The sequence below is a fragment of the Boleophthalmus pectinirostris genome, unplaced genomic scaffold (genome assembly GCF_026225935.1).
Source record: "Boleophthalmus pectinirostris isolate CB_2022bp ecotype Guang Dong unplaced genomic scaffold, ASM2622593v1 HiC_scaffold_20, whole genome shotgun sequence".
NCBI lineage: Eukaryota > Metazoa > Chordata > Actinopteri > Gobiiformes > Gobiidae > Boleophthalmus > Boleophthalmus pectinirostris.
Window position 1 is genome coordinate 5,503,204 of NW_026571153.1, and position 17,399 is coordinate 5,520,602.

Genomic DNA, 17,399 nt, shown 5'->3' on the forward strand with positions numbered 1-17,399 from the left:
GAAGTAGGTTTTGCATTTAATTGTTTTGACATGGCTTTCTCATCTTACACTAAGTCAGTCACTGAATGCTGAGGATCAAAAACGTTACTTTGAAAAGTTAAAACTCACCGATAACTGTTGACGATGTTGATGTTAAATGTTGTATGACAATTGTTGATGTTGTCCACCGATAACTGTTGACGATGTTGATGTTTACTTTTGTTTATATGGACGTTTTTAGCCAACCAAAATGGCTGGTGATGTCATCGTGTTTTCTCGTATTGCATGTGCTTCTATAGGACTTTGTTTTCGTTGTTTTTTTTTTATTTTTTCAGTACAATTCAACATAACTACACATTCTTCCATCTCACATTTCCATGACCTAACTAGATACGACCGCTTAATTCTGGAAAAAAAAACAACTCCTTTTAACATCCACTTTAGTTTTACTTTAACGACTGCACTCAACAATAGAAACCACCTCACCGGAGTGAACTTTTCTTTCTCCTTTTTTCCGTACTCCCCTCGTAGAAAGGGCAACTCATTTTTATGTCTGTCATTGGAAACGTGTTGTGAAATTGGACCGTCAGCACCCAGGCAATTAGGATTTGAAGGATCTACCATGACAGTACAAGTTGGTGGGGGGACTTCTGCTCAACATTGGACCACGTCGTGAAATATAAATGAATCAACAACAGCTTCACGGACAAGCAGTTTGCAGTCTTTGCACAGTTGGCATTTCTTAACAGGATGCAGAAATATATCACTTTTTTCATTTCTTTTTTAATTTTCTGTAAGGATTGATTCTTCCTGAGCTCTCAAGGACGGTATCTGTATTGACAAGCTGCCAGACACCTATGACGTTTGCATTTGCCGAGAAAAATAAAAGTGTATTTCTCATGCCTTTTTGAACGTCGAAAGTTCATTGTGTCATCCGAGCGTTCAGTGCATGCGGTGGGGAAAAAAAAAACAAAAGAGAGAAGTGCTCCGGGCAATATGGGTTTCTATTCATTACAGAACAAAGATGGAAGACTCTAAAAATACTGTGAGGTTAGCTTTTATTATCTGAAAGTAACTGAATACATAAATATCTCGCAAGGAGAGACTGACCACTGGATGACCCACTTGCATGTTATTTGTCCCCAGACTCTTAAAGATACCTGTAAAAACACCACGGTGACCCAGTTCGGATAGCGACTCCCCAGTGTCTCTGTTTTAACCAATAGCCTACTTGAATTTATAACACCGACTTCGCTTTCACGTATGACTTATGGGGTAATAAGGATAAAGCGCACGGGGAAAATCCGATTGTTATGCAAAATGAGTCCATAAGTACAGTATAAGTAGATATCTGTGTAAAGAAGTGGATTAAGCGAGTGCGCTGTCACCTATCGCGTACGGCTCAAGCCAAATGAAGCTCTTTATAAGGGCGAATTTGAAGCTGAGGTCCATATTCTAAACGGGAGGATCATCAATATCAAAAAAGCCAATCCGGAGTGAGGCTGTTCAAGGTAACGCCACTTCACGAACGCAACACTGGTTTGGCCATGGAGATATAATAAAAAACTGGATATGGCGTTTCCCCTCTGTCCCAGCTTGAGACAGACTAGTGGCCGCTTCAGGTACTGCAGAAAGAATTCTTATTCCATAGAGCGCAACGCATTTTTTGGGGAATTCAGATTGCCTGTGTTCGCCTGACAGGGTACAAAAGTCGAATTTTGCAGGGACTTTTTTTGTATTTTCACAACATTCACCTTTAAAATAGTTTAAATCCTCAAAACGCCCTCGCTCAGATTGAAGTAAACGCTGAAGAGAAAATTATTTTTGGGCCCACGCGCCAATGCCATGCACAAGCCACTGAAAACAAGTCGACGCCATCTTGGGTTCACCTTCCAGATTTTATTATAGATCTACGGGGCAAATTTGATGCTGAATTCCATATTCCGAACGAGAGGATCATCACTATCAAAAAGCCAATCCGGAAAAAGGCTGTTGAAGGTAACGCCGCTTCCCGAATGGAACACTGCTTTGGCCATGGAGCTATATTAAAAACTGGAATCAGGCATTCCTCCTCTGGTCCTGGCTCGAGACTAGTGGGCGCTCCAGCTCCTACAGCTCCGGGAATTCTCCCATAGAAGCACAATGTATTTTTTGGGAATTCAGATTGCCTGTGTTTGGTTGACAGGGCATTGAGAGCTTTCACGAAGGTCGGATTTTGTAGGGATTCTTTTCTATTTTCACAACATAAACTTTTAAAAATGTTAAAATACTCAAAGCATGTAAAATTTAGCTTTGTAAGACTTAGCCTAGCCTCTCTGTGATTGGTTCGGGTGACAGGGCATCCAGCTTTCAGAAAGGTCGGACTTTGTAGGGATTCTTTTCTATTTTAAACCCTCAAAGCGTCTAAATGTGATCTTTGTCAGACTTCGCCAAGCCCTGCTCTGAGCCCGCTCTAGCAGCTCTCGCTCTGATTGGTCCAAACGCTCCACGCCGTGCATGTTACAGACATCACACGGAACGGAGGAGCTCGCCCAGATTGAGGAAGTAAATGCGGAAGAGAAAATTATTTTTGGGCCCATGTGCCAATGAGCATAGACCACTGAAAACAATACGACGCCATCTTGAGTTCGCCTTCCAGATTTTATTATAGTTCTATGGGGCAAATTTGGAGCCGAGATCCATATTCCAAACGGAAGGATCAAGGCAATCAAAAAGCCAATCCAGAATGAGACGAAGGTAATGCACCACTGGTTTGGCAGGGAGCAGGCACTTAGCAACGCTGTCAATCAAATCTGTTGCTAATGTTAGACGGAAAAGAGGTTCACTATATATTTATAAATAGAGTCTATGGTATACATTTTAAATACATAGCTAGCCAAGAGTGCTCGTGTATACTATTCTTAGGGTTAACAATCCTGCCCACTTTGAAGTCCGCTCTGGTTCTGGAAGTTCATTTTCCATTCATTTTCCGTATACATATTTTTAAAAACTCAAATATTTAGAATTTAAAGGCATCACGGAGGCTAAGTCCAAAAAGTTTTTTTTTTTTTTTTTTTTAAATGCAAGATTCTGCTTAATCTTCTAATTATTTTACTAGCTTAAATTAAATTACAGGTCTTGTGGTCATTAATTAGCGCATAGCTGATTAGCCCTGAGCAAGCTTTTAATCTTTAAATATAAATTTCTTTGGCCAGACTATGGGGAAAATTAATGGGAGTTTACTTCTGGAACCAGGGGCTGTGCGGTTACGGTTGAGCTCCATTAGTCTCTTATCTCCTATAGGTTGTCTACGTAAACTTTATGATTATTGGTGAAAGCACAAAACACTGTCACGCTAAAATGAGATAAGTTAGAGATTTTGTTCGTTATGATGTGTGACAGATTTTTGAACTGTTTGCAGAAATTGGAAAACAGTTCCCAGACAGTTTTCCAATCAAGCATTAGGTAAGAAAAGCTCGATCAACATACACCTAGAGTATGCCTTATCCCTGAACTGTCTTTTAAAGTCAGATAAGGTAGAACTTATACGACGACTTACAATTTAAAAAGCGGAATCGGGGAGGAGCATGGACTTTGTATTACATTCTGAGCACCCCTCGGAGACGTGCTTTAAAATGGGCCATCTTTTCGTCTGCAAGGACACGAGCAGAGGAATCAAAGTAACAATCCGAAACAGTGTCCGCCAATATCCAATATAAAACGAATTTTACACTTTTGAAGCTCTATTCCACCAACTTTAGAATATAGCTTTAGTGCAATTTCCCTTAGTCTCCCGGAGCGCCATCTCGTTCCGTTCCTAAAATAGATCCAGCGTCAAATTCTGTCCCCAAAGGCATTCGTCTTGGTGAGTACCCCACTTCTATACTTCCTTTGTCAGCAGTTTTGGACTCTTAAACGTACCTTTGCGATGACGTGCGAACACCGTCGTGAAGGCTAAATCCACGCAGGACAGACGCTAGTTCGCTTACCGTTAAATAACTCACTTACCCTTGTTGGCGCTACGTCTGATTAATGTCAGGAACCGCTTTTATCAGGAGAGACAAGTGTACAAAAACGCCAGGAGTTGCGTAACAGGCATAGAAAAAGGCAGGTAAAAAAGCATTTTTGTAGAAGTTTTAGAATTTGACTTATATATGCAGTATGGGTTGGGTCATTTTAGATTTTAGATAGCTATTTCAGTACATTTTCAAATTTTGTACAGACTATCATACTCAGAAACCACACTGAATCTCAGTTGTTAGATATTTGAGAAAGCTGGACTTGTAAGACAAACGGATGATTTTGTGTGAAACCCATTTAAAACGAAAAGCAATGATTATATGTACTGAACATTTACGTCAGTTGGGGAGACATACAAAACCAATTTTTAAGGCATTTGTATGGAAGATAACTTGTTCCATTTTGAATTTTAAATACAGCTGAATTTCTCACTTTGAATTTTTAACTCTGAAAAAACATGTTTGGATTATTTTTATTCAGAATTTTTGTTGCTGAAGTTTTAAGTGTACCTTTTCAATATATTTCAAATAAAAAAAATAAAAAAATCCGCCTTTAAATATTTAGCACAGATATTTTCAAGCCCTCAAATTCAACAACAACAAAAAAATAAAAAACAATTCACAGTGAAAAATCACTGGATCACTTTGGATCGATTGCTTAGGCCTTGACATCTTGGATCTTTTCTGCAAATTTTTTTCATTGTGAATTTTACGCACTGAATTTTGACTATTGAATTTGAGGGCTTGAAAATATTTGTGCTGAATATTTAGTGATTTTAGAGAGAGTTTGAAAATGCACACGTAATATTTCAGCAACTAAAATTCTGAAGAAAAACAACTCAAACATGAGTTAAAAAATTCAAAGTGAGAAATTCAACGCCATTTAAAACTCAAAATCTTATTAAAATAATTATCTATCATCCATACTAAGCAATCGATCCAAAGCGATCCAGTCATTTTTCACTGTGAATTTTGCACTCTGAATTTTGACTTGATCTGTGCTAAATATTTAAAAGGTGATTTTTTATTATTATTATCATTGTTTGAACTTGAAATATATTGAAAATGTACACTTAAAACTTCAGCAACTAAAATTCAGAATAAAAATAATTCAATCATGTTTTTTCAGAGTTAAAAAAATCTAAGTGAAATTCAGCGGTATTTAAAATTCTAAATCTTAATAGAACAGATTTTCTTCCATACATTTGTAGTTTCCATCGGCAACTGAAATAAACCCAACCCTTACCGTGGAGCTTCGGTGATCATAATATTGCAAAAACTTTGATAGGTGTCTGGCAGAAGTCAACTTTTAACCTATGTACCCTAAACAACCTTATATATACAGAAAACTGGAAGATTCTGGAAAACGTTTGGGAATTTTTGAGAGAAGGAATGGGTAAACGACAAGGGGAATTTTTTTAGTAGCGTTTCAAAAAGAATCAATAAGGTTAGAAGGTGAACAAAACCGGTTAGTATTTTTGTAAGTAAGGGAAAAAGTCAGACACAAAAATGGTTGTTAGTACAGTTACAACAAAGATATTAGTTATTAGTAAATTTGGTGTTAGGAGGAAAATGTGAGGATTCTTTAAAATTCCTCTGCAATTTGATCAAATCGGATATTTCAAAGTGGCAAAGGTTTGTTTTTGGTTAAACAAAATGAATCCATCCAGGGTGACAAAACACACACACACTTACAAGCCATGCATCTAAATGAGGACGTTGAATTATAAGGACGTATGGAGGGGGGAATTCCATTAGTTACAACACAAATTGACCAACTATTAAGGGACACAAATCAACTGGAAGGGGGATGCATTAAAGCAATTGCAGGGTAGCGAGACAACAGACAAATGAGAAAAGGTAGCAGATTTGAGCGAAACAAAAGATGAGACGGACAGGGCTATGGCGGAATTGTCGATAGCCCAAAAACATGCACGTTTTGGGGGCTGGACGTGGCTGAGTTTGGATGGGTCCCATTTCACCAATCACAATGATGTCAACATGTATGAGAGGGTTTTTTAAAGAATGTGGAAAAGCAAGAGAAAATTGTCTTCACGGTAAATAGAGCAATGTCGGTTGGATGTAAAAGTACGGAAATGTTATGGTAAATTTGTTGATTTGACAAAATTCGAGAGCGTTTTTTTAAAAAATTTGCGCTTCTCAGATTGCTCTGTTCACCAAGAAAAGTCGGTTTCCTCTCTTGGCGTTTTTCCCTTGGGTTTTAGTGAGATTAGTTGAGGTCATTATTCATTTTAGTAGGTTAATTCTACTCAAATAAACCAAAGAAAATCAAAATTAAGGAACGAAATTAAAAACATCAAGGGGTCGGCTAACGTGTTCCATGACTATTATTGGATCTTTTAGGACAATTTATATATGTATGTATATATGTTAGCCAGGATATATACATAAACATATATACTCAATGCGTTCTGTGGGTTAAAGTCTGGTCATGCAGTAAAGTAGAATTGATATAAAGTTAGTGTTAGTGACAGTGAATGCGCACGGCTCGCTCTTCCAGACGCTCAAGGATACACGATCCAGTGAGAACAAGGAACACCGGTGATCAGAGACGACTGCAGTCTTTACAAGTCTGAAATATTTGATCCTGATACTTCAGTAACACACTTCTATTTATTGCACTCTCTGTCACCTCATATAAAGCCAGTTTAGAGTCGTGTATATGGATTTTATTCACCGTTTCACACCGTGGGAAAACCTAAAATGCAAACTGTTTATATTGTAGTAGCTAGATGTGCCTAATTTTTTTCTCTACCTCCACTTTGCATTGATGGCTATGCAAATTGTTAACAATATATATATTTTTTGCAAACAGTAAAGCTTAGAATTATGTCAAAATGTGGTTGGTAATAATAAAACTGTGAAGCGAGAGCGTAATTAAGGATAATTGTTCTGCACTTGGCCCATTCATGACTAACATCTGAGCCAGTATAGTCACATTTTCTTTGTTTTGGTCATTTTTAAGCAGCTTTTCTGTGTTTTACTTAAATAAATGGCAACATATGCCTTGCTGTACAGTTAAAAGTTATAAAATTGATAAAAAATAGGGACACCAGGGACATTTCTTGTATAAAACTGGGACAAATCACTTCTATTTTTATTGCGCTCTCTGTCACCTTGTACAAAGCTAGTTTAGAGTCGAGTATATAGATTTTATTCACTGTTTCACACCGTGGGAAAACCTAAAATGCTAATTGTTTACATTGTAGTAGCTAGACGTGCCTCATTTTTTTCTCTACCGCCACTTTGCATTGATGGCTATGCAAATTGTTAACAAAACAATACATATATTTTTTGCAAACAGGTTAAGGTTAGAATTATGTCAGAATCTGCAACTCTGCCGGTTTGTTATGGTTGGTAATAGTAAGACTGTTAAACGAGAGCATCATCCGTAACATCTGAATCAGTATAGTCACATTTTCTTTGTGTTTTGGTAATTTTTAAGCAGCTTTTCTGTATTTTACTTAAATAAATGACAACGTATGCCTTGCTGTACTGTTAAAAGTTATAAAATTGGTCAAAAATAGGGACACCAGGGACATTTCTTGTATAAAACTGGGACAAATCACTTCTATTTATTGCACTCTCTGTCACCTTGTACAAAGCTAGTTTAGAGTCGAGTATATAGATTTTATTCACCGTTTCACACCGTGGGAAAACCTAAAATGCAAACTGTGCCTAATTTTTTCTCTACCGCCACTTAGCATTGATGGCTTTGTTAACAATATATGTATATATATTTTGCAAACAGTAAAGGTTAGAATTATGTCAAAATCTGCAACTCCGCCGGTTTGTTGTGGTTGGTAATAATAAAACTGTGAAACGAGAGCGTGATTAAAGATAATTGTTCTGCAGTCGGCCCATTCATAACGAACATCTGAGCCAGTATAGTCACATTTTCTTTGTGTTTTGGTCATTTTTAAGCAGCTTTTTTGTATTTTCCTTAAATAAATGACAATGTATGCCTTGCTGTACTGTTAAAAGGTATACAGTTGGTCAAAAATAGGGACATTTGGGACATTTCTTGTATAATACGGGGACAAATCTCTGAGGAAAATGACGGGAAACGTTACTGCACAGTGCAGTTTTTGCTTTGTTTTTTGTGCTTACACGCATAAATCTTAGCTATTATAAAAGCCCTGTATACTATTTTTCTCCATGTATTTGAGCAAAAGTGTCAGATATATTTTATAAATAGCTCTTGAAGTAAAAATATATCCTCTACATTTTATTCTACGATAATCAGGGAGTGCACTCTGGTCTCTGAAAGATGTGAAAAGTTTATTTAATCTTATTGCGAGAAATAATTAGGTTTCTCGGAACGCATAGGCTAAGTGAGGAATATCTTTGGACCACTGCAAACCATTTAAAATGAACTAGTTGTGGTTTTTCACTGCTTTTAAGAACCGTCACTCTGAAATAATAAAATAATACCACGACTCAATACTTCTATGCAAATGATATCTTGCTAGTTTTGCAGTGGAAGCATAGTAGCGGAGTTTACGGCCCTCACATCCGCCAAGTATTTACGTCTCGCCATTTGCATCTGATGTCTCTGCAATTATCATTTTACTACCAGTTTTATTTTATAAGAACTTGTATGAGGAGCCGTGGTGTTGTAATTTGTGCGTTAAGTCCAGGACGCCGCTTGCACATTAAAATACATATAAAAATTGCTCGGGGAAGTGAGCGCAAATACTGTATGTCTCTATCGTAAATCAGAGCAAAGTCACTAATGGGATCGTGCCCTCATTGAGACCAACTTTACAGCCAGGGCCCCAGACACTAAATCAGGAGCAGTAAATATTCTCGAGGAGTGCATGAATCTCAGGACGGAGGATGGGATAACAGCTCGGCCCATAAAACGCAGCAGGTCCAACATGGTGAGATAAGAGTCGGAGTATTGTAGTATGGCGTGTGCTGTTTGGGGAACGGGAGTGTAAATGGTCTCTGGGTGCTGCACATTAGGAATCCCATACTTTGTAAACGTAAACTATGGCTACGTTTTATGATGACGGTTTGAACAGAAGCAACAAAAGTGGCATCACGGCTTCAGTTTTTATTCCGCATTTCGACGAGCGTGCTTACGGTGAGGCAAAAGTGTGTGGAATTCGGTTGGGTTTGCATGCCAGGCGGCTCGGTGGCGACTCTAGGTGGTGATGTATGTGACGTAAACGTGTACGCGACGCGAGCAGATCTGACCAGAGTTTTGCGTCATGGGCAGTGTAGACGGAAACGCTACGGCAGAGCGTATTCAACATTTCCACTCTGGACGGTGGTTTCAGATTTTTGCGTAAACGAAAGGCACTTCAGATTTTACCCGCAAGCATTCTCAAGTAAACAGGCCCTATATGTTACAGTGTCGTAATAGTAAATAATCTGTGTATCATTCGTTCATTAGTTTTTCAAAATAAAACCAAAAATAAGGGTGAAAAAAGTTTTTTTTTTTTTCTTTTTTCATAATTTATCTATATCTATATTTATTTAGTTTTTATTTTTTTATTTTGTATTTAAATGGATAATCGTTTCCGTGACTTAAAGTGCAGTTTGAACCAGGATTAAAACAGGACTAAAACAGGACTAAACCAGTACTAAGGACTTAGACCAGGACTGAGACCAGTTTAATCCTGGTTTAATCCTGCTTTAGACCTTTTTAATCCTGTTTAATTCCTGTTTTAGTCCAGCATCACAGTTTAAGTCACGGAAATGGATTACACGTTTTTCCATTACTCATTTAAACACAAAATTGAAAACTGAAAAAAGACTCATCATCCATTTTTTCATTTTGGTTTTGGAGACAAATAATGAAGAAAATTGTTTGTTTTTTTGTTTTTTTATTTTTGGTTTTTTGAAAAAACAAATGAACGAATGATACACGGATTTTAAATCTCAGCTGTTACTAACAAGTACTAGTTTTATTTTGCTCAAAAATCGGCTCAGTATATAAGTTGCAGTCAGTGCAAATGTGGCGGTTTAAAACAAGATCAAGTAGGTGTTTCGTTTGAGAAGTATTATTGTTTTGTTTTGTTTAAATCTGCTTTTATTTGTCTTCTTTTCACCTGAGTCTGCGTTCTGTCTTGTCCAATCATCTCACTTTATTCCTTCTTATAACTGAAGAGATCTGAGCCAATAGAAGCTGGATCCTTCTGGGAGTTACGCCCAGGTTTCACTTTACACTATCACTATCAGACTGTATTATTTCAAAGATTTTCATTTGGTCTTCCATTATTATATCCAAATACTTCTTTTTTTTTTTTTTTTTTTTGATAGACCACTGTGCTGTTTACAGATACGTTGAAATTTTTCTGATGCCTTCTGCATTCATCGCGTGAAGGTAAATTTAAACAATTTGACCATCTCAATCCAAATCAAACCAGTGGAAAATAGACATTACACAAATCTAATGGCACTTATTCCTGGATTTCAGGCATGCACTGCAGAAACTAATCTAGATTAGTTAAAATTACTTAAATTAAGAACATTTGACTTTATTTGAGTAGATTCAATCTTGAATCTTGAAATTATCTCCCAGTGGAATGAATGTATTTTTCTTAATTCAAGCTACATTTGAAGATTTCTCTATAATTTTATTTCATGTCAAACGTCAACGCGTTTCGACTTGTGTTGAAATGCGTTGGCGTTTGACATGAAATAAAATCATAACAAAGTATATCTGAGTGCCTCAGATCTCCTTTTTCATTCAGTAAGTTATTTGCCCACTTGGGATCTCCGAAGAGCACCTGATCATTATTATTATTTCACTTCAATCGTGACCCAGCGAGCGTTCTAACTACTATATACTTCAGAGCAACATTAGATTCAGTTTCTTATTTTTTAGGTCAAAGAGCTATTTTGTGTAGTGTAGCAAGTTGTATTTTTATATTTTAAGTAGAGAAAGTCTTGTTCCATTGGTAGATAATTTTATTTGTCAAGTGAAATTTACTCAAGTCATCTTAACTTGGCTAGATTTAATTTAATTTTTATTTTTTAAGGATTCCTTCCTGATCTGAATGGAGAACGGCTCTCACTAAATAATTTAAATTCATTTACTTGAAACACATGAATAGGGCCTGCTTTGTTGGTGAAGCCTAAATGGCAGAACCGCAATGTCATGATTTTTCTTTACATTTGTACAGCTCTTGTCTTCCTAAATATTCCTGATAGTTTTCCCTGGTGGTAATGGTTGAAGAATGGGTCAAATGCAGCTCGGCTTAACCTAAAACTTGTTCATATTCATTTTATCTCCAACTATTTATACCTGCTGTGAAGCTAAGCTAAACCTCCACAGTGAAGGCTCGTCTTCTCCCAGATTTCATATGAAAATATAATATAATATATTTCCAGAAGCATATTGCCCAGACTGGTCTTTGTTTACCTTGTTCTCACTGGAGTCGTGCAGGACTTATGACTGTCTGGGAAAGCAGCTGTGTGTGCTCACTGCATCGGGAAGAACCAGGAAGGAGCAGGGCCAACAAAACTAAAAGCTCTCATCGTTACAAAACTTTGAAAAGATCTTGCATTTTTATTCTTTATTTCTTCATACGGATAGTTTAAAAAAAGGGAAAAGAAAGTTAAAAAAAAAAACTAAATAAGAAAACAAAATCATTTAAAAGTGCATTTATCTGGGGCAGACCTCTTCGTTTGGTTTCAGTTTCGAGATGGGCGTTAAAAATTAAAGAATAAAAACGCAAAAAGAAATATCAAAAGACTGAGAGGAGGTGGAGTTTGTCAGCTACCTTGGAACTGATGGCAGATTGTAGTTTGAGTAAAGCAAACAGAATAGAACGAGGTAACGGAAAACCCAGGGCAAACCAAAGTATAAGACAATTAGAATGATATCTACCATATAATGCAGTTTGTTTACCATAGCGTGTCCAATGCCTGCGTGCTTTAGGAGGAAAGGGGGAGGGGGGAAAGAAAAAAATATATAAAGATAAAATTTTAACTCAAAATTAATGAGAACCTCCCAGAAAATCGGGGAAGAATTTCGGAAAAAAAATAAATGAAATCGTATAGCTCAAATTGAAGTATCGTTTGAGCATCCAAATAAAGAAATAAAGAAAGCAATTTTCGTTTTTGAAGGGTCCTCTATAAGAAAAGGGAAATCAAAAGGATAACACATTGGTTAGTGGGTAAGTCGCAAAGTTAATTCAAAGATGGCGAACATTCCGGTGATGACGTTGTGTTAGTTGTTGAAATCATAAAAGAAGGGAACGGAAACCACCAATGAAAACGAATCAGATCGGATAAGTTCGGAAGCATTGTTAGTACAAGAGACAAGAGTTAGCAAAATCAACTTCCACAAAGGAGTAAGGGGTACTTTAAGGGGGTGCAAGAAGTCTTTTTGGTCTTTGTAATTCAGCCAATTTCCATGTAATAAGTAGGAGTTGATTTCTAGTCAAACTGGACCATAATTTGGGGCCCAAAGTTGTCAGAAGTTTTCATTTGCGAAAGGATTTTTTTTTAATAGCACAGCCTTGGAATAATCACAGTTGAAAACACACAAAGCTAAACCTTGATGAAGAATTGGAATTAGAGCAGTTACTTGAGGACAAAATTGAAAGAAATGCATTTAAAAACAACACATCAGTATATCTTTTGTAAACACAGCACTTCTAATAATTGTACCTGCAAAAGAAACAGTGCTCAAAACATTTCGATGGAGCGTTAACAACAAGTGTGAAGAAAGATGACAAGCAATTAATTAATAATACGTTCAGTGTAGTGTGGTGTCAAAATGTCTATAAAGCTCATTTTGACCCAATTCACATCACATAATTCAACGATTTCCCTTTATTCTTACAGTTCCTATAGATATTAACCCAAAATCATTCACTCTGAAATAGGTAATGGGGTTGAACAAGTCATACAGGCACAGGAAGACGTTTGGAAACATGCGACAACAACTTCCGGTGTAGTTCCCGACACTGGACTCGCTGACCGACTGTGATAAAACCCACTCAAGTAAATGTGATCAGCGGTAAAATGAAGACTGCGTACGTATGTGCTGTTTGGAATCATCTCTTCTAATCTTTTCTAATACCCAGTTCGTTTGGAGTTGGAAAATGAATGATGAAAACTGAGGTACGGTTGGAATTGGTTGAAATTGTTGATTCGCCGAATGACACGGAGATGAAGAAAACTGGGACATTTTTGAATTTTCAGCTAGGTTTTTTCAGACTTACTACCACGAACAGAGCCCACATGTTTCCAAACGTCTTCCTGGTTTGTGACATAACCATGAATCAAGCCTATAAAAGGAACTGTATGCACGATGTTGAGTCTCAAGACTAATCCAGAAGATCCAATCAGAAAGTAGAATGAGTATCACACATGTCTCTCATTTGGGTTGCCAGTTTCGATACATTGGTTTAATCCAAAAATACCTCTCTCTGATCTGAATGGTCACTGCCTAAACTCCAGCTCCTGTAACCAAACATGAATCAGTGCAGCTCAGGGAGTCAAACCTGGCAACCCTGCTTCAGTTGTGATTGTACTACATTATTTAAAACAGTAAGACATATAGTTCCTTTAAGCTATAAGATGTTACAATAGAAGAACACCACCAAAGACATTTTTTTTAAACCACAGATAAGCTTAAGGGGGCACTGTGTAACTTTTTGGTTGGGGGTCTGTCACCTGCTTGTTTCTATGGAGATGTATTAGGTATTGCTCTGCCTGGAATGTCATTAAACTAGCCTGATAGTCATCAGCCGGTTTCACTTCGTGGAAACTGACCTCGCAGCATAAGGATTCGTTCACTCGACAGTAGGCAAGTACTTTTTTATTTAACCAGTTGCTGCTATTTGGTCGTAATAATAATAATGTCTTTCCCCTTGATAAAATTCACCAAACATTGTATTTGTTCGGGCTTTAAATCGTCAATCGTTGCAAACACAGAATGTCTGTCTTCGTCTACATCCATCTCGACCACTTTTTTCTGTTGTGCTGTACCACAAACAGGATCCAGACAGGCAGAACGAGCTTGTCGTAATGGCTTCACAGCTCTTTGCTGATTGGCCGGTGCGGGGTCTAACAACTTTCGGAATTCTTGCAAAACGTCTAGTGTATTCCGATTCCTGACCTCGTCGCTGGAGACAAATGAAACTGAGTGGAGGCACCTTTACATTGATACAATTAGAGGTGGTTTTATAGCTCAAAAATACCTCGAAAAACTCTTGAGCGTGATCGCCTCTCCACAGATCTGACCTGTAACTTGGCCTGGTTTGGTCTCTATGAAGATAGAAAGGTTTTAACGCTGTACTGTGAAACATTCCAGACAAAGCAATAACATCCCCATGAAGAAAAACATCTGACAGAGCCTCCACCAGAAAAAGTTACACAACGCAGCTTTAAACGTTAGACTGAAAGAAAAATAAGGTTAAGAATTATAACAAGACATAACAAAGCAGCTTGCATTTCCTTCCATACGCAGACAGAGCATTTTAAATTACACTTTTTATCAAATCCTGTCAAAAAAAAAAAGGGTTATATTTTCGCTTCTTCTTCCAATTGAAACATCCTCCTGGAAAAGAAACAAACCACGCTCGATTCAGTCATTACAAACATTTTTAGCCGCACGCTCAGATGCCCTGGAGACACGAGAATCTAATTTAAGTCCAGAGATACGGCCAGCATCACGCGTGTCCCTGTCAATTCAATTCACCACAACATTGACTCACTGCTTCTCCATAGCCTCGAACATACATTTAATAAGAACGCAATGTTAATTTACTCAAGATTTGATTTTTTTCCCCCCCATCTGGGTATGTTTTCTCGTGGCTATTTTGGTCGCATTAAGGGTCGGCCGGCGGCACACGGTGACAGGAGTGAGATTAAATCCGGAGACGTGTCCTGAGTATTCCCCCGAGGACGTGTGGACATCTAGAGGACATCTAATATCTCCATTGGAAAAGGGATCAGGTTCTGTATGCAGCGCGGGTTTGACTTAGAAATATGGACAAACTGACAAACGGGTATTATTGGTCGGTGTAAAACTGCGTGTCGACAAATGTAGGTATCTGCAGATGTGATTCTAAAGGAAAAAAAAAATAAATAGTTGAAGTAAATTGAAAAAAAAAATGATTAAATTTGATGTTTTGAATGCTATAGGTATACACAATCTCCATCTATGCCACCATAAATAAATAAAAATAAATAAATAAATACAAAAAAACAATAACACGGAGTTGTGATTCTTAAAAAAAAAAAAAAAATTTTTTATAGGTATATCCAATCTTCAATAAAAAAAAATAATAATAATAATAAAAATGAAAATAATAATAATAATAATAAATTAATAAAATAAAAATAAACAATACCCCCAAAACAATAACATGGAGTTGTGATTTGAAAAAAAATTAAAATAAAGTAAATTGAAATGACGCAAAATGTTTTGAATGTTATATTCATACGCAATATTTTTGAGTGTGTATCAGAATTATCACAATTACATAATCTGCATAGCTTGACTGATTAATAGATAAATACATAAATTAATAAATACATACATTGCAAAAATAGTAACAATTGTTATAGTAATAAACAGTAAAAAGTATATAGTTAAAATACTAGGGTAAAAATCCATGTTTCATATATGGCATTTTAGAACATACATTTGAATCTGCATTAAATATATTTTTTTATTTACTTTTTATTTATTTTTTTTTTTGAGGGGGGGGGGGCTATGCAATTACAACTGTAAATACTTTTTTTTTTTTTTTACTATATACATTTTGGGGGACCTATTAATAGCATATATTGTATTGAAATGTATCTGCACTACTGATCAAAAGTTTCAGACCACCACACTTTTTTCCAGTTTTTTACTTTATTCTGTTAACCAAAATGTATTCTAAACTTTTGATTCATGAAAGTGTCCACCTTTGGCAGATGTAACAGTTGAACACACTCATGGCTCGTTCTTTTTACAACAGAAATCAAATATTGTTCAGAAAGTTCTTCCCAAGTCTGTTGCAGAAGTTTCCATAAATGTGTGGCACTTGTAGGTTGCTTCACTCTTCTGTCCAGTTCATCCCAAACCAGCTCGATGGGGTTTTTAAGTCTGGACACTGTGCTGCTGGACGCTCCATGTTTTTTTACCAGCTTTTTTTCCATCTTTTTTTTTTTTCTTGTTTTGGCAGAGCTGTTTTGTATGTTTTATCTTTTTTTTTTAACCTCTGTCTGTTCAGTTCTTACCTTTGTACATTTTCAAACTCTTCATTGGACTTTGCACGACTTGACTTGCAATAAATAACTGGAAAAATTAGGGTGTTCTGTGTATTGGTGTATTTTCTTCACAGGTTGTATGACACATTTACGTGGTGAGGTGATTTGTTAGTACATATTATAAAGGTTTATTTTTGAATGCGCTCTTACTTTATATTTGTTATTTCTATAGTATACTGCACAAGGGAGTCTATAGAAGTGCCAATTAGGACGTTCTGTTGTTCATGTGGGAGTCAAGGTGCATACAACAACAAAGAAAGTATGCTAATGGGGAAATACATGTACTGGCGTTTCCTCCATCTAATAATTAGATTTACAGAAGAACTGGAGTTAGGATTCGTGTTTTGTTCTATTCCAGGTTTCAAATAACACACAGGATTTTTCTAGTCAGTTACACCCAAATCAAAAGTGACATTGACCATTGCGATAATGAAGTGTTTTTTGAGTTATTGAAGATTTCTGAATTCATTTTTGTCTTATGTTTTGTTTTGTTTTGACATGCCGGCCTTGATGCTTGGTGGAAAATCAAAATGCAGATCACAAAATGGTAACTTAAATTATAAATGACTCCATAATGTGAGAAAAGTCTGGTAAGTGGACATGTGTTTAATTGCTTGGGTAAATATTTCATCAGAATATTTGTACATCTGTGAATTATAATTACAGATGCACCAAGCCATCTTTGATCAGGCCCTTTATCAATACTTTTTTTTTCCCCCTACCAACCAATATAAACTGATACTAGTGCAGACTGAAAATAGCATTTATTTATTAATTTGATTTAATTTCAGGGACAGTGCACATTAATTAAAGCTGCATTGTTTAATTTTTTAGGTTGTTATTGCTTTGTCTGGAATGTTTCACAGTATGGCATTAAACCTTTCAAGCTTCACGGACTAAATCAGACCAAGTTACAGGTCAGATCTGTGGAGACAGTCAGAACGCCTGTTTTACTAGGTATTTTTGAGCTACAAAACTAGCTGCAATTAAATAAATGTAATGTCAAGCTGTTTAATTAGCCCGATTCATCAGCTGGTTTCACTTCGTGGAAACCATCTGACCTCGCAGCATTAGTTTGCTCGACGGTAGGCGGGTACTTTTTTTAACCAGTTAGTGATATTTGGTCGTGCCGTATGTAATGTGCTAAATCCCATAGGGAGAAGGGCAATAATG

General features: G+C 36.7%; 1 protein-coding gene across 1 annotated transcript in view; it reads right to left on the bottom strand.

Moving 5' to 3' along the window:
- Nucleotides 1-17,399, bottom strand: part of nrxn2b (neurexin 2b) — a 1,850,542-nt gene that overhangs the window by 1,135,265 nt on the left and 697,878 nt on the right. Inside the window, exon 6 of the mRNA XM_055156806.1 lies at nucleotides 11,863-11,886. Coding sequence (XP_055012781.1) covers nucleotides 11,863-11,886 — 24 coding nt within the window. The remainder of the gene's footprint in view (nucleotides 1-11,862; nucleotides 11,887-17,399) is intronic.